This window comes from Rhynchophorus ferrugineus, unplaced genomic scaffold (assembly GCF_030347505.1).
Source record: "Rhynchophorus ferrugineus isolate W39M unplaced genomic scaffold, kcgeb_rfMv2 rfM7, whole genome shotgun sequence".
In the NCBI taxonomy this organism is placed as follows: domain Eukaryota; kingdom Metazoa; phylum Arthropoda; class Insecta; order Coleoptera; family Curculionidae; genus Rhynchophorus; species Rhynchophorus ferrugineus.
In genome coordinates this window covers 29,888,828-29,907,467 of record NW_027472586.1, presented here as the reverse complement: position 1 = coordinate 29,907,467, position 18,640 = coordinate 29,888,828, and the positions used below count along the sequence as shown (strand labels likewise).

General features: G+C 31.3%; 2 protein-coding genes across 2 annotated transcripts in view; both read right to left on the bottom strand.

The window, feature by feature from the left end:
* The window catches only part of Sp8 (Sp-like zinc finger transcription factor), a 253,427-nt gene extending 245,935 nt beyond the window's left edge, over positions 1 to 7,492 (bottom strand). The window contains exon 1 of the mRNA XM_076409687.1: positions 7,351 to 7,492. The gene's annotated coding sequence lies outside the window, so the exon portion shown is untranslated. The remainder of the gene's footprint in view (positions 1 to 7,350) is intronic.
* Positions 7,493 to 10,330: 2,838 nt separating this feature from the next.
* Btd (buttonhead) lies at positions 10,331 to 11,685 on the bottom strand. The gene is made up of 2 exons (XM_076409691.1): positions 11,532 to 11,685; positions 10,331 to 11,442 (listed from the first exon to the last, which is right to left on the bottom strand). Exons 1-2 carry the CDS (start codon positions 11,577 to 11,579, stop codon positions 10,450 to 10,452), a joined length of 1,041 nt encoding a protein of 346 aa, XP_076265806.1. The 5' UTR covers positions 11,580 to 11,685; the 3' UTR covers positions 10,331 to 10,449.
* Positions 11,686 to 18,640: the final 6,955 nt, after the last annotated feature.

The following is an 18,640-nucleotide window of genomic DNA, read 5'->3' as shown; positions in this document are numbered from 1 at the left end:
AATGATCTCAGTCACGCCAGTAACCAGGCTGAGTAAGTAACAGTGTCTTCTGGGATTATTTCTAAAGTTGGTAGGCTTAATGCTCAGGACCGTGGTTCTGAGCCCACGTTAAATATGTAGGTCCAGTCCAGATAAACCTCTAGTTGGTAAAAGGAGACTTTAAAATATATTAAAGGAAAATAAATTTAACGGAAACTATCCTTTATATCATTTTATAAACTTGAAAAAAACTTTTAACTCGGTTCATCGAAAATTCCTTTTATCCCATTGATTTTCATCCAATAAAAGGTCCCTGTTAAATATTTATTCGATCCCAAACCCTTCTCGGAATTCAAAATTCCTGCGAGCTAAAAAAAATAAGAAGGAACGTTAAAAGGGGTCGTGATAGCCCCCTCCCATCCGGCGTAAGGGTCGGCGGAGTGTTCTGGGCCATTTCCAGCCCATTATCCGGCGATCCAGGCGTCCCGGAAATCGGCGTTGGAGTGCCGAGATGTCGCTGTTGTCGTATCGGAAAACGATGCTCGTCGTGAGCGCATTTCAGCAGGATTATTATCCGACGCAAACGTTTACTTAACGAAGCGTGAATAATGGAAATAAAAAAATATTTTTGAATAGGATCCAACGCGTAATAATCATTAAGAATGATTGGTTTTTGTAGGAATCTGAACTGCACTATTCATACATTTTTATATAGATCTCTAAATGTATCAAAGCAGAAAAGAAACTTAAACTCTGATACCGAAAATGTAAATTATCAGTGAATAAAGTATAGGGAGATTTTCAGAAATAGGAATGAAACAAGAAATTTACCTTTGTAAATATTATTTTGTTGTCTTGTATTTTACAACTTTTTACAACTGCAAAATGTCCACTACAGCAAGATCATTCTTTGTTTAGTCAAAATCCCTTCCCACTAAATAATTTTTTAAGAACATGGCGAATAATACCATAATTTACAGATTCCAGTGATGGCTGATTTATGTGAGCACGCAAAATGCCTAGTTAGGCCTCCCAGAAGACCTAACCGCTCTCGTCAAGTCCTATCCATCGGCCAGATCTTTTCAGCTGGTCTGGCCCCAACTTTTACTCTGACGACACTGCTTTCTTCGCGACCTCCAGATTTGAGGTTGCAATTCAAGAACGTTTACAGAACAGTAGCTCGATCATGCAGTCAAGTGGTTCAAATTCTGGAGGTTCCAAATCAACCCCCTGAAAACCCAGGCCATAATTTTCCATAAGAAGCGTTAGACACTGCGCGTCTCGTAACTTAAGAGCGAGACCGCAAAAATTCCATGGTTGGATAACGTCACGTAACTTGGTCTTCACTTCGACCAACGGTTCGGTTGGTACCCCCAAATCCAGAAAGCAATCCAGAAAGATAGGAGAATCTTCTCTGATCTGCGCTTCTAGTGGACTTCCCATCTCCATCAAATTCTTATTTTACAAAACGTTAATTATGTCCGTTCTCGTCTACGGATCTAATGTCTACTTCAAGTTTGTTACAACAGACAAGGTGAAACGGCTTCAAGTTCTCCAAAATAAGATCCTCGGGAGAATCTGAAACGCTCCATGGTTTGTGAGAAATAATCAATTTCATAGGCAAACTGGCATTCCAGAAATCAAGCACTTCATATCTCAATCATTCCACACAACAACAGCTCAGCTCAAGTTCTTCAGAAAATGCGCTTGTTCGCGAGCTGGTCGACATGCTGGGAGCTTAACACCGGGTCACCATTAACCTCCCCCTTTTCCAGGCTGAAATGACCTCATCTGTCGCGGCACTCTACATTTTTCCCCCATACGACAGTATCCAGTCGTGAGCTAACTCAAGTTTGCGAATCAATAGTTAGTTTCACTATTTGTTATTCTTCCGAGCCAATAACGGCTGCCCGATTAGCGGGTGCCATATCCCCAAATTTAATGCAGTAGCAGCAGCCCACAGGGATCAATTGTGAGGCGGTTTCGGTTTAGTGTATTAGTAAGCCTAGAGTCAGTCCCTCATAACCCAGTCCAACTTGTCACTCCATGGCAAGTCTCCCCGACCAGGTATGCCTCATGCATTCCACCGCCTGATTTTAGATCAAAACAAAAAAACCGTGTGAGCATAGGCCTTAATTTGATTTTTTAAAAAATGGCATTATTATTCCGAAAACAGTCCCTCTTTTCATGAATTATTGCATCTAATTAGTTCATAAGAATCCAAACCAAACCCATATATTTAGACGGCTCACTCATCAGCTCACTCATCCAGTCTTAACATAACCACATGGCCTTGTTCCTTCCAATAATCTTCGTTATCAAGGCCGTATCAGTTGCGTGAAATGACATATATAGATAAAAATATTTTTAATGAAAATATTGATAAAAATATAACGTTTTCTGAAGGTTAGCACACATATTTTTAAGACTTTTAATAAAAGAACTCTTAATTAATTAGTATTAATATTATCGTACAGTGTTATTAAAAAATCATTAATTACTTCATATATATTATACAAAAAATATTGGTCATTGGATATCCTATAATTAATTAAATTATCATTAGTATTCATCTATAGCGTCCAATTGCTGAATGCTGTAACATTTTTTCTTTTTATTTACTTAAAATAGAGACCGCAATTTAATATATTTATTATTACAGTATCATTAAATCTATAAATGTATTTTATTTTATAGATATAAAAGACGAAGAATAATTTTGTTAAATAATTTTAATTTTATATAACAGATGAATATATGCATTACTATTAATTAGATTTACATAACTTTAAAAAATTACTTAATTATTTAATTATTTTAAGAAAATTATACAAGCCCAGTCAAATACAGTGCATTTGCAACGCGATTTTTATTTATTTAAAATAACAAGGTCAGCAGAACTTAATCGATCATATGTAGTACTGAAAGTTAAAGAACAATATTTGTTATTACTTTCTGTTGTACAAAAATAAATTACAATACTGTTAATTAGACCGTTATGCCACCCAGTTTGTCAAGCCCAGAACTTTTTTGAAGCTTACAGTTGGATAAAAGCACTGAGATAATATGATATTTAACTAACATCTTAAATACATGTTAATTAGTTATAAAATGTCAAACGATATGTCAAATTCCATCCTTGCTGATCACTAAAATGCCGAATAAGACCCTAAAATTGCAAAAAACATAAAAATTGTTTAAGGAATAGTAACATATATAATTTATAATTTAAACGAAATGGAAATATTTTTAAAATTGTCATTTCGAAGCTTCCTAACATGAATTTTTAGCACTTTCGCTAGTAACAATATATTAAACAAATAATTTAAAAAAATCATCATAATTGAGACAGTATAACATCCAGGAACAAAAAGTAATCTGGAACATGTTCAGAAATAATTCTCAAACATAATAATATGGAATATTGTATATTCCATAGTATTATGGTCCCCCTGCTGTTGCGATAGTTGTGGATTCGAATCCTGCTGGAGCATGGATGTATTTTATTTTTGTGATTTTAATTGGAAACGTCTTTATAGGAACAGTGGAAAATCTGACAAGGAATAACCATCCTAGTCATGCCAGTAACTGGGCTGGGTAAAATCGTATGTCTTCTGGGATAATTTTTAATTTAGTCACTGGGCCAGTCGGTAGGCTTAATGCCGACGACCGTGCTTCGGAGCCCGAAAGTTAAACATAGGTCCAGTCCAGATAAGCCCCCGTGGGTAAAAAGGAGACACTGACATATATTTATAAAAGACTACAAGTACATTATAAATAACAAATAATTCAATTTGTATGCCCCGTAATATTTATTTTTATTAATGTAGAAGTCCTTACAATTTTGGTACCATCACAATTTTGTGGACAATATTAAAAAATACAAGAGTAGTTATAGTTTGTTTGCAAACATTGTTAACAAGTTCGCAATTTCACAGAGCGGGCAGTAGCAACTTTTATTATCACTAATAATAATTCAAAATAGTACTTAAGATCGTTAATGTGTTATTTTATCTCTATTTTTTTCTTTCAGTAATCGTATTTGTAAAGTTTTCTTAGGTACTTGAACACCTTATGAAACATTCATGTTAAATAACCAACAAAATAACTGAAAATCAATAGAAATTAGTTTTGTTATCTTAACTCTGTACTACAAGAGCCCGCTTGGTTGGCGCAGTTGTCAAGGCGACAGGACAGTCCCCCTACTGGCAGTGCATGGCATATAATTATATACTAATTAATAAAATATATAGAATATAAAGACATAATTTTAGGCTTAGTAAATAAAAATCTCTTTTCCTCTCCTGGAAATAGAGGACTATTAAAATACGGATGTGAAATATCTTAAATTCTGGATGATTGGAGGGACATCAATTTTTTAATAGATCAGTGATGAAATGTTTTTTTCTCTACAGGTAGGTGCGATATTACTTCAAAGTTACCGGCAAAGCAGTTTTCAACTGGATATAAATCTGAGTTCTGTAGTAGCCATATCAATACTGTATGTAAAAGTCCTATGTAAAGATTACTTCATTATTTAATATTTATTGATTTGCCAACAAAAGAGCAAATAGGTTTTATTTCAATTATATCAGTATAATATATATATATATATATATATATATATATATATATAGATAGATAGATATATATATATATATATATATATATATATATAGATAGATAGATATATATATATATATATATATATATAGATAGATATATATATATATATATATATATATATATATATAGATAGATATATATATATATATATATATATATATATATGGTTTATTTAACCAAAAAATAAAAAAGTATTAATATAAATAATAAAAAGGGTTATTCAGATTTTATATCACCGTAATTGTTATTCTCCCAACTTTGCTAGCAAGATCATAAAATACAAAAGTTATTATTCTAAAACTTTCTAACTATAACTAATTTTGTTAAAACTAGTAATGATAAAAGTAATACTCATCGATAAGATCGTTAATCTGTGGTTTAGGGATACTATAAGATAGAAAAGACATTAACAATAGAAATAACAAATAAAAGTAAAACTGAAACAAAAGTCACAGGCGTTTTTGACAATAATAATATAAAAATCATACTTAATGAGAATATACTACTTATAGATATTTAATAACTATAATAATATTGATTTTAAATTAATGAATCGACAATTTTAATAATGTGTTATATGTGTGTAGCAAAAGTTACAATCTAGATATTTGATATCATTTAACTTTAATTCTTATTCTATCAAGCTATTGTTATAACAGGTCAATTGAAAAGTCCCCGGCCTGACACATAGATGGCGCTACTAGAATTAAATCAATCTGATTTTTAGTTAGCACTAACCTTCAAAAGAGGAGTATATAAATTTAACCGCTGTCGGATCATTAGTTTATGAATTATATCATTTTGTGTGAAGCTACTTTTGTTATAAAATGAAAAAAATTAATAAAAAGATATTTCACGAGAAGGGAAATATACAGTTGAAGCAAAAACTTAGCTTAATGCCGAGTTTCCGGACAGTACCCCAGGAAAATCAACCATCAAGGATGCTAAGTTTACGCGTGGTGAAATGAGCACCGAAGACGGTGGACGGTGAACGCAGTGGACGACCCAAAGGGGTTGTTACCGACGAAAACATTAAAAAAATCCAGAAAATGATTTTGAATGACCGTAAATTGAAATTGAATGAAATAGCAGTCACTCTAAAGATATTAACTGAACGTGTAAACCATATCATTCACGAATATTTGGGTATGAGAAAGCTCTGTGCAAAGTGGGTACCGCGCGAGCTCACTTTTGACCAAAAACAACGACGAGTTGATGATTCGGAGCAGTGTTTGAAGATCAAGCGTAATAAAACCGAGTTTTTGTATCGATATGTGATACTGGATGAAACATGGCTCCATTATTTCACTTCAAGGTCCAATCGACAGTTATCCGAGTGGGCTGCACACGATGAACCGGCTCCAAAGCATGGGAAAAATCAACAGTCGGCTGGCAAGATTATGGCATCTGTATTTTGGGATGCGCATGGATTAATTTTCATTGGCTACTTTGAAAAATAGTGTTATTGGACCATTTGAAGGACGAAATCACCGAATAACGGCAGCATTTGAAAAAAAATAAAGTGCTGCTTCACCAAGACAATACATCGTGTCACAAGTCAGTGAAAATGATAGCAAAAATCCAAGAATTGGGCTACTAATTGCTTCCTCATCCACCGTATTCTCCAGATTTGGCCCCCAGCGACCTTTTCCTGTTCTCAGATCTCAAAAAAATACTCACTGGAAAGAAATTATCGTCGAATGAAGAGGTGATCGGCGAAACTGGAAGGAAAAGCCGTACTACAAAAATGGTTTCAAAAAGCTGTCGCTATAATCAGTGTATCACCCTTGAGGGAATTATGTTGAATAAAAAAAAACTAATTTTGCCAAATGTTAAATTGCTAAAAAGGCATATGGTAGGCCGGCGACTTTTCTTTCTATGCCTTAATAGTATAAATATATATATTTTTTAGTTAAGATTATAACTAAAATGATGGAACAAGGAAGAGAGCAATTAATAAGAAATGATATTAACAATATAAATAAAAAAGAGAGGTGAAACAACTTAATAGTTATTTTTATTATTTTAGTGATTCTTACAATTTTGGTACGATCACAATTTTACAGACAAGATAATAAAATACAAAAATCAAAAATAGTAGTTAAAGTCGTTAATATATGGTTTATGAACACAATTCGATAAAAGGGGTATTAACAGAAGAAATAAAAAATAAACATGAAACAAAAACACAGGTGTTTTTAATAATAAAAATATATAATATCATACTTAATGAGAATATTCTACTTATAGATATTTAATAATCAAAATAATATAGATTTTAAATTAAGGAATTGTTAATATTAATCATGTATTATGGGTGATAATGGTTAAAATTCAGATATTTAGTGATATATGATATATGAAACACCGTAATACACCGTTTATTTTTATTATATTAGTGATTCTTACAATTTTGATGCCAGTAGTACCATGATAACTTTGCATGCAAAATTATAAAATACAAGAGCAATTATATTACAACTTTGTTCACCAGTACAGAATTTCGCAGTTTTATTATCACTAGTAATGATTTAAAATAGCTTAAGATCGTTAAGATTTGAGCTACGGTTGTTTATTTTGTTTCAAGTAATAAGTACCTTAGTTTTCTTACATACTCGAAAACTTTATGACACACTAATGGTATCATTAATTGAGTTAAAACTCTGCTGGCCGAATATATTAATCATAAATATAAACGCGTCATTTTAGGCTTTAGGTCAACGAAAATGATTTGGCTGAACTTACAGCAAGAAGCTCGGGGGAGCCTCGCCCCTTCTCCCTCTCCTGGCGCTCCAGCTTGACGAGATGGTCCACCGACACGTCAAAATCCCACACCACCACACAACCCTCTCTTTGCTCGACAACAAAATTTAGTCACAACACACGCGCCTGATGCCTCATCGACGCTCCGTCGAGCTGGTGGCCGTTGTTCGGGGGCCGCGGGCGCTACAGGATACGATTCCGCGTCGTTGACAAAAGTATCGGCCCGAAAACAATTGATAGGCGGCACACATTCATGTGTTTTGATTGAAACTGGCGTACGCCGAACTGGCCTTTTCCCTGTCTTGTGCCCCACCGCGCATACATTATGTTACGTTGTAATTTTACCTTTTTTTGTCTTATTTTCTTTCGCTGCCCTCCTCTATCAGGGCGGCCATGCATCCGTAAAACCCGCCCATTTAATAGCACCCTCAATTATCCTCGACCGTCGCGACATCCAACGGATACCGCGGCGAGCGACGACTTCGGAAAATGAACGATACGGCGCCACGTACCAAGTAACGTTTAGTCCAACACTTTTAGGCCTTCTGACGCTACTTTGTTTTATTTTTTTTTTTTGAGAATAGTGCTAGAATATTAATATGTTTTAACCAGTATATTTTATATCACGGTATAGATTTTCTTACTCGAATTTATTATATTAAATTTGAAAGTGGAATTATAAAGTACCAAATAATGTTTACTCGCCCATTTTTAGGCTTCCTGACGCTGTTTTGAAATATATTTTTTTAGAAAATAGTGCAGGTGTACTAATATTTTTAACTAACATACTTATATCACGGAATAGATTTTCTTACTCAAATTTATGATATCAAATTTAAAATAGGGATTATGTTTCAGAACGGTCTTTTTATTCGGTATCAGAATCATCATTCGATGACCTTCAGCCGCCTTTTTCTTTCGAATGCTCGAAAAAAAAACTCGATACAAATTCAGAGATTTTCAATGTACTGAAAAAATGTATTGTTCGCACTTTGGCGAAATGACACAGCGTGACACAAAGTAAAGCCTGTCATGTCAGTGAGGCTTCAACATGAAGTTGGTTACAAATGTATCTCATGCTAGGGAAGCAGAAAAAATATCGATATTTTTGGCCGGTATATCGATATAGCGATATTTTTTAGCTATTTATTTTTTCAAAATAAATGAATCATAATTTTTAATAAAACTTTAAAATTGGTACTTAATTGTAAACGTTTGGTGAATTTTTATATTTAATTTTAAAAGTCCATCAACAATATCACTACTCTTTACAATATTAATAAATATAAATTATTTTAGGATAATATTTCACTATTTTTATCTATATCTATTATTTATACTTGTTGATACTCCGATATTTCGGTTTTTTTAGAATATTTCTATTTTTTCTTCTTGTGGCCAATACTCCTACCCTATGCGGTTTAATACCTGTATTAATGTATAGGCTTATTAACTTATGTTACTGTTTATCAAACAAAACAAATTAGCTTTAAGTAAAAAGTAAGAATAAAATAGTAGAACTGTTGGTATGCTGTACAAGGAACAAATAAGAGAACAATTAGTCAAAAAGCATATTAATAGTAGAAATAAAAAATAAAAACGAAACAAATCATACAACATAAATATTGTGTAATTATAAGTGTTTTTGATAACAAAAATATATAATTTTTAATGAGAATATTCTCTATTTGATATCTTACTTTTATAATTCTATTATCTATTATTTATTCTATCTGTTATTCTACCCTTCCGATATTTCTAGCTAACGCTGTTTATGATTATATGCGAGAAAGAGAGAGAGAGAGAGAGAGAGAGAGAGAGTACATTAATATTAAAAATATATATTTATTATGATAATTAAAAAGTTGAATCATTGAAAGAGTATTATTTGTGTGTAGTACAAGTCGAAATTGAGGTATTTGATGTCATTCAGCTTTAAATTTTTATATTATTTTAGACTTAATTGAAACCGTAGTACAATAGTTTTGTGAAAATAAGGTGGATGTGGAAATTCAAATCATTCATTTTACACAACATAAAAATAACATTTTATTTAATGAATATCACAAGTCATGTATAAAATTGATCAGATTTCTTGATAATTTTGGTCCCTTAATGAGGAATATCATTTTGTACTTGTTCATACAACTATAGTTAATTATACAATAAGCACATAATATAAGATATTTTTCATTTTTACATAGTTTACACTAATTGTGTTTCACCGATTTTAAAGTTCGTTTAAAAATATAATCTCATGGGGAATTCTGACTATAACTGTATTGAGTAATAGCAGGAGGTATATGTTGGTATGTGATACAAGGAACAAGAAAATGAACAATTAGTCAGAAAAAATATTAACAGTAGAAATAGAAAAGACAAATTAAACAAAAGAACACACAATATAAATATTTAATACAGGTGTTTTTGATAATAAAAATATATAATTTTAAATGAGAATATTCTCTATCTGATATTCTACTTTTAGATATTTAATATCTGATTTTTAGTTGTATATTATAATTGTATGTTAAGTTAAAATTGAAATGTAAATGAGATATTTCATATTATTGATTGATTAATTTTAATTTTTATTCTATCCTTTCGTTATTTATATGAGAGATAGAGGGAGAGCTGATGATACACATTTTTATTATAAATATATATTTTCATTTATTGTGATAATTAAAAAGTTGAATCCTTTAAAGAGCATTATTTGTATATAGTACAAGGGAAAACTGAAGTATTTGATGACAATCAGCTTTAATTTTTTTATATTATCTTATAAATAGGATTGGACTTAATAGAAACTGTAGTACAATGGTTTTGTAAAAAATAATGTGGAAATTAAAACCATTCATTTCACACAACACATAAAAATAACATTTTATTTAATAAATATCACAAGTCATGTATAAAATGGATAAGATTTTTGGATCACTTATTTATTACGTTGGTCCCTCAATGACGAATATCATTTTGTACTTGTTCATACAACTATAGTTAATTACAATATGTACATAAAAATTAATTTTCATATTCACATAATTTACACTAATTCTTTTTCACTGAATATAAAGTTCATATAAAGCTATAATCTCCCGGGAAATTCTGACTATGAGTGTATTGAGTAATAGCGGGAGCGGAGAATCCGGGTCTGGACGACATAACTGACTGCGAGAAACTCGCGGGAACTGCCCCAGGGTATGTCATCGGAACGTAACTCGAAGTATTAGTCATTTGGGATGCGTAAGTTGACGTGATTTGAGCGGGAATATCACGGCAAGGCGTTTGCGGTGCCGCTTGTCCCGCTGCTCGTTCAGAATCGAGTGTCGTGCTTTTCGTCTGTGCAGCATCATCAGATTTGGTTATCGCCTCTTCATTTTTACTCCTATCCTTATGGGTTTTGACATGTTTTGCTAAATGGTCCGATCGCATGAATCGTTTGGCACATATGGAGCACGAAAATCTCTTCTCGCCAGTGTGGGTTCGTAGGTGCCTTTGAAGCTCGTCGGATCGCGTGAATCTCTTACCGCAGAATATCCAATTACAGGCAAACGGCCTTTCTCCGGTGTGCCACCTCAAGTGCGCTTGGAGATGTGAAGTTTTCCCGTATACTTTCTCGCAACCGGGATAGTGGCATACATGGGTTTTCTTCTTTTGGTTTTTGAATCCATTCTCTTCACTAATACAGTTGGGGCAAGTGCATTTAATGCACTTGCGCGCTTTGGTCGAATATGCGGAATAATCCGTAATGGACATATCCGGTTTAATCATGCCACCGTACGGGTTCATATAACTTGCCTGATGATGAGACCAAGCTCTGTGTGAATGTTGAGGTTGGTAACCACCGGTAGCCACGTCTGCACGTGGTGGGGAATGTGAGAACCATACATTATACGCGTGACTATACGGGTATGCCCCGCTGTAAGTGGGATATTCCAAAGGCACTTGCGCGGCGTATCCATCACTACTGTTGGAAGTAGTGCTCGCTGGCGATAACTGAGTGTGCGGAGCGTACGGTCCACCGTATATTCTGTTGCACGAGCCGGCTAGAAGCTTCAATGGCTCGATCTAGAACACCAACAAAAATTCGAATAAATATCGGCGGTAAATCGTGAACAAAATCATTCGACATAATTAAAAGCATTAACGGAACTAACCTGATGTGATTGCGCACCACCACCATATTGGAGCAGGTGACCTTCCATTATTCGTCTTTTTACTTGCACTGTTAATAACTGACACCAAAATAACAAAAAAAAATTAAAACTACACGTATATGACGCGGCGAGGGCTCCACTGCGGACTACCTCGCGACCGTCGATCTCTAATAACTGAGATACGAAACTATCGTCATCTTGGCCTACGAAAGATCATCGTCGCCCCTCCGGGGTGGGCGTGTCTGATCGGCTACGAGATTGCGCGTCTCGCCCCGATCCGTCCTAGAGGGTTGGAAGAGGCCGGTTGGACCTCGACGATGTACCGAGGGTTGGAGGGGTGTACGCACATCGCCCCGTTAATTACTATATTTTTTCTACGGCCGGAATTTAGGATACACGTGACCGTTATAATTTGAGTTATAGATTAATATAATGTCAATTTTTAGTCAATGTCGTTGAATCACTATTATTTTTATCAAAGGAATTCATCAAGGAATAGAAAATTCAATATAATATCAATTTTTGTTATAAGTAATTATAATATTTTTAATATATTTTAATTATTATCAATTTGACATATTTAATTAAAAATGTGATACGTTTCAAAATATCTATTATTACAAATTTACTATAGTATATAATTATATAAATTTTAATCTGTTTTAATAATTTTTTCTCAGTATTGAATTAGAAATGCCATTAATTTAAAAACATCTAATATTATGAATAAGAAATTTTAATATAATGACAATTTTTCTTATGAATAATTGTAATACTTTTAATATATTTTAATAATTATCAATTTTACGTATTTAATTAAAAAGGTGATAAGTGTCAAAATATCTGTTATTGTAAATATATTATAAAGTATAATTATTATTATTTTTTTAATGACAATTATTTTTTTCATATTTAATTAAAAATGCGGTCATTTTAAAAATATCTATTATTATAAATTAGGAAATTTAATATAATGTCAATTTTTCATATAAATAATTATAATATTTCTAATATAATTTAATTATTATTATTCTTTTCATACTTAATTAAAAGTGTGATAAAACCGGCTTGGTGGGGCAGTGGTAAAGGCGATAGGACTCTCCTCCTACCGTTGCGATAGCCACGGGTTCAACTCCTACTGGGACATGGTCGTAAATTTATGTCTGTGATTGTCCTAAGCAAGAGTGTAAAATCCAACAAGGAAAATGATCCCAGTTACGCCAGTACCCAGGCTGGGTAAGATCGGATGTCTTCTGGGATGTTTTCAAAAGTTTGTCACTCGCCAGTCGGTAGGCTTAATGCTGAGGGCGTTTTTTTGATATTTAATTAGAAATCACAAAAATTTGAAAATATCTTTTATTATAAATAAGAAAATGTAATATAAAGTCAATTTTTATTATAAATAATGATAATATTTTAATATGTCTTAATAATTATAATTATTAATATATTTTAATAATCATTATTTTTAAAATATTTAATTAAAAAATGCGTTCAATTTGAAAATATACGAAATAGATTAGAAAATTTAGTGTAATATACAATTATATTATTTGTAATATGTTTTAATTATATATTTTTTAAAATATTTAATTAGAAATCTAATCAATTTGGATATATCTATTATTATAAATGAGAAAATATTTAGTATATGTCAATTTTTATTATAAATAATGATAATATTTTAATAATTATTATTTTAATATATTTTAATAATCATTATTTTTAAAATATTTAATTAAAAAATGCGTTCAATTTGAAAATATACAAAATAGATTAGAAAATTTAGTGTAATATACAATTATATTATTTGTAATATGTTTTAATTATATATTTTTTAAAATATTTAATTGGAAATCTAATCAATTTGGAGATATCTATTATTATAAATGAGAAAATATTTAGTATTATGCCAATTTTTATTATAAATAATGATAATATTTTAATATATTTTAATAATTATTATTTTTAATATGTTTTAATAATCATTATTTTTAAAATATTTAATAAGATAATGTGTTCAATTTGAAAATATACAAAATAGATTAGAAAATTTAGTATAATGTACAATTATATTATGTGTAATATGTTTTAATGATCTATTATTATAAATGAGAGTGGTTAATATAAAGTCGGTTTTTATTATAAGTAATCATAATATATTTAATATATTTTAATAATTATTATTTTTTAATGTTTTAATAATTATTATTTTTTTAATATTTTACTAGTCCATCAAATTGATAATATCTAATATTGGGCATGAGTTAATTTTACACCATCTAAATCCTATGTTTCCTAACATTGTATGAAGGGATGACTTACATCACTCAAAAAGCTGTATATATCTAAGTTTTCTATGGATACTTCCCTAACTAATAATTTTCTCTGAAATAATTGTATTAAGTTATGTTTATATAAAAAAAACTGCTAAATGTTTTTATATATTTCATAAATTTGATTTGTCAACCGCACGGTTTTTGGGCGGTTTCTTTTCGGTGACTCCCTATTGTATTATTTTATATCTTTTGTGCCTTTTAGTCACAGTGCCTAAGCAACGTTTGCCCTCTAATTATTACCACTAATGTTTTGAAGAATTTTTCAGACATTTGACAATCAGGCAAATCTTACAGACTAATTCGGTTACCTGTTCGGAGGCACCAGACAACTTATGATTAAAATTTTTTTATTTTTTAAACGATTTTAAAACGAATTTATAAAATTAGAATTTTTTCACTGTTATTTTGAAAATTGTGAACATTGTTATTTGAAATGAAATTAATTACATTATTTCTAAATAATATTTTGTTTAATAATAATAATAAATGTAAATCTATTAAATTTATCATTAATTTAGGTATAACTTAGGTATGATATTTAATTAACAATCATTTAAAGTAAGCGATTAATAACATTAAAAATTAGTAATAAATAAAAAGTTAAATAATGATATCAATTTCTCACAATTCTCGTAAAACATTAAATATAACAAAGCAATAAACTATAATATATATTAAATTTATTATATGGTTGCTAAATAACCTTTTATTGTACTACAATTGTAGCATTTGAACTAAATTTATAAAAGTCAGCTTGGTTGGTGCAGTTTTCAAGGTGACAGGATGGTTCTCTTACTGTTGCGAATGTCGAATACTGCTGGGGTACACGTCTTCTGAGATGGTTTCTAAGTTGGTCACTGACCATTCGGTAGGCTTAATGCCGACGCAGATAAACCCTCGTTGGTACAAAGAAGACTTCAAATTGTATTTAAAAAAAACGAATAAAAGGTATTAAAATTGTTACATTAGTAATAAATATAAATTAAGTATTAAGATTCCAAACATCACTTCTTCGAATAGCTTTAACATAATAAAGTAAATAAAACAGCTTAAATTTACTTACTTTAATTATTTAAAAAGAAAAAAGGACTTTTTTTGAAATTACAGGTACTTAACTTATAAACTGGTAAAAGGTGACCTTTTCTTCTTGTTTTCAGGTTTTAAAGTACAAATGATTTTTTTCACTTTCCAAATGCTAGATAAATAATTATTCCAAACATTGGATTAAATAAAACTGTTATGGCCCTTTCAGGTAGTTCTCCTGGAGCTTTTTTGTGATAAATTTCCGTCATTATTGATCACTGTGAAATCAGGAATTTAGATAATTGATAATTTTATTTTCTTCACTTTAGTAAAATATTTAGCTTTTCTTCAGTGTTCACAGTCCAATTATCAATATTTTTAACAGGTGGGTGGTTACTGTTGGTGTCTTTTAAGCTTTCTTGTTGCTTTCCATTCTTGTTGCATTTCTTGTTGCCTGATTGGTAGCCGCAGTAACTAAGGCGCCTCTTGGCTGCTTAGATAGTCGCGGGTTCGAACCCCTCCTATCGATGTACTCAGGGTAGGGTAGTGCTTGAATTACTTGTAATTTTTTTACTCTTTGTAATTCCGCAAACTGCCCTATAGGCAATAAGTATTTCTTATGTCTATATTATATTTACATGGCATCCAGAAAATCACTTCATTAAGCGATCTTCTGTATAAAATATTATCTTGATTAGTCTTATTCTAAAGCTTATTCTAAAGTTTATATATGTCCAGTAATCAGATCAGGTGGTGATAACGTTTTAGTCTACACACTTCACTATCACAAGTGTGTGCACTTGTTCTATAGTCCCATACTTATTGCGAAACCCAAACTGATGTTCTTGTAACTTGTAATTAAAATACGTTATTGAAATACAACTACATCTTGGTATTTTTAATTCAATTACTTCTTAAAAATGTAATTTGTAACTGGTATTTGAAATAACTGTGCCTAACGCATTTTGTGGTTAGTATTTCAAATACTTGAGGCCTCTAATATATTTGAACATAAATACATTTAACAATCTTATCGTTTTTATGGATGTACTTTGTTGAGAATAACACTAGATAGCTTTTGTAAGCAAAATGGTGACCGCTAAATGTTAATCTTGTCATTTTAATTCTTAAAGGGTTATTTTCACGAAACTTCTTCTTAATTAATAAATTTATTAGTACAAACTTTAAGATAGATGATCATATTCACTAATATGCCGGATAACAATAGCGAGAGAGTGGATCAAGGAAAAAGGATCATTACAGGAAAGAATTTCCACAGTGATCAATAGCGTCCATGATTACGTGCAGGCAACTTGTGTTAAATCTAAAGCCACCCTAAAAGGCAATGTTTTGAAGACCTAATGTGACTTACTAATGGATCTGCGTAATGATTGAGAGAAAAAAACCTGATACACCAATTTGGGTTTATTAACAGATATTCTACAATTTACCAGATGCATAGTATAACAGATGTAATTGAAAAATCCTACGAAGGTAAAAAGATGTTTTCAGCTATATTGTTAGATTTAGCACAAGCCTTCGATAGGGCATGACCGCCTGGTTCATAAGCTACAGCCAGAATATTTAACTCAAGTAAGAGTAAGCCCACTCAACAACAAAAGGAGCTAAAGCAGGTGTACCACAAGGAAATGTTTTAAGGATAGTTCTGATTCCATTAGCTAATGACACTGCGATTCCTGGTGTCAGAGGAAATAAAACCTGCTAAAGAGAACAATATTTCTATAGATCCTGATGAAAACAAACCTCTATTTTAATATTCTATAAAAACATTTTTTATATTTTCCTAGCGTTCAAAGATGGTAAGCTTTTTGCCTTTATTTGTTACGAAGCTGACCAACTTAAAAACAATAGGCAAGTGACAAAATAACTAAAAATGAAACAAAGTAAATTGGTGCTTATACAATTCGCCTATAATCAGACCACAAAAGCACCAATAACAATAAAAACTGTCATTCATAGCAATAAGATATAATGCAATGTATCCTGATGAAAACTTCGCTGGAAGGATCATATAAAACAGAAAACCAAAGAACTGGAGTTAAAATATAGGAAAATGTATTGGTTTTTTGGAAGAAAATTACAATTATCAGAAAATCTCCTGTAACTGGTATTTGAAATAACTGTGCCTAACGCATTTTGTGGTTAGTATTTCAAGTACTTGAGGCCTCTAATATATTTGAACATAAATACATTTAACAATCTTATCGTTTTTATGGATGTATTTTGTTGAGAATAACACTTGCCTTTGTAAGCAAAATGGTAACCGCTAAATGTTAATCTTGTCATTTTAATTCTTAAAGGGTTATTTTCACGAAACTTCTTCTTAGTTAATAAATTTATTAGTTCCATATCAATTTCGAAGTAATACAAATATTGAATTACACCACAACAGGACACAAAATCCAAATAATCAAACCGTTTGATGTTGTGTAGTGTAGCGTAGAGAGGTTTAATTTCAAAAAATACAGAGTGGCATCTATAAACATTATTTCACCAGATAGGGCCGATGGGTCCTACTAGTTATATACCTAGTTTTAAGTTAACATAAAGACAAATTGTAAGTTAGACAGCACTTTCTTTTTATTACTCTTAGTAGTTCCAAAAATCATCCAGATAACAATGAGTATTTCTTATTTATATTCTAAAGTCTATATATGTCCAATAATCAGATCGGATCGTGTTGGAGGTTTCAGTATACGCACTTCATTTAGCTGATTACTATTGGTTCTAGAGGAATATCGCGTTGTATCACTTCATTTGAAACATAATGTGATAAATGAATTTAAAAATAAACCTGAGATAAATCGACCCATATTGGCTTCATGCTACCATCTTAGTTACATGGATTGGTTGTTATAAAGTATCACAACAAATGAGAAGCAATTAATTGAAATCTTGCAATTCATTGTTGTCTGTAGCAGGTTTTATTGGACTACCAACAAGACGATAATTTAAAAATCTAGTGTTCCTGCACGAAACTTTTTCTTTTACTGATTAATGGGTTTGGAATGGATTAGTACTATTCTATTTACATAACCTAACATCTGCCTGCATTTTGTAATTTGTATTTACATGCTAAATACATGCGAAATAATATTTTGTAATTTGTATTTTAATTAAAGAAAAGTATGTTTGCCCAACTCTGCGTGTACTTGATATTTTTTAATACTTTAAAGCATTTTCTTTAATCGCAGTGTAAGACGGAACGTCTTTACTGCTTAAAAGGACTAAAATATAAATTTGAGAAAATAAAAAAACAATTAAGGTCGTAAAAAAATTAAAATTCGAATTAGTTGCTGAATCTCACTTGGTTTGGGACGGTCTGATAATGATGCCGCTGCGCCATCGTCAGAGCTCCAAGATTAGACGTGATTTCAAAACCAATATCTGCAACTGATAGTTAAGAGAGCGACCGGGCTCAGGTCTAATATGCTGGGCCAGAAAAAACGTTTTTAATTACTAGTTGAGCGGGAAAGATGAACGATACATTAGCGGCCTTTCTGTATCATCAAAGGGGGCTAGTTAAAGGTCGACCCACCCCTGTGGGACGTGTATATATAGAAATTAAATGGTTAAATAACCGCTTTTTCTCGGTTTAATTTGTGTGCTTTACTTTAACTAACTTAGGTTCAATAAATTTTTTTATTGGTTTACTGTATTAATTTTATTATATAAAATATCTTGTGTTCAGATATATCTATTTTCTATATAAAATTGGTGGATAGA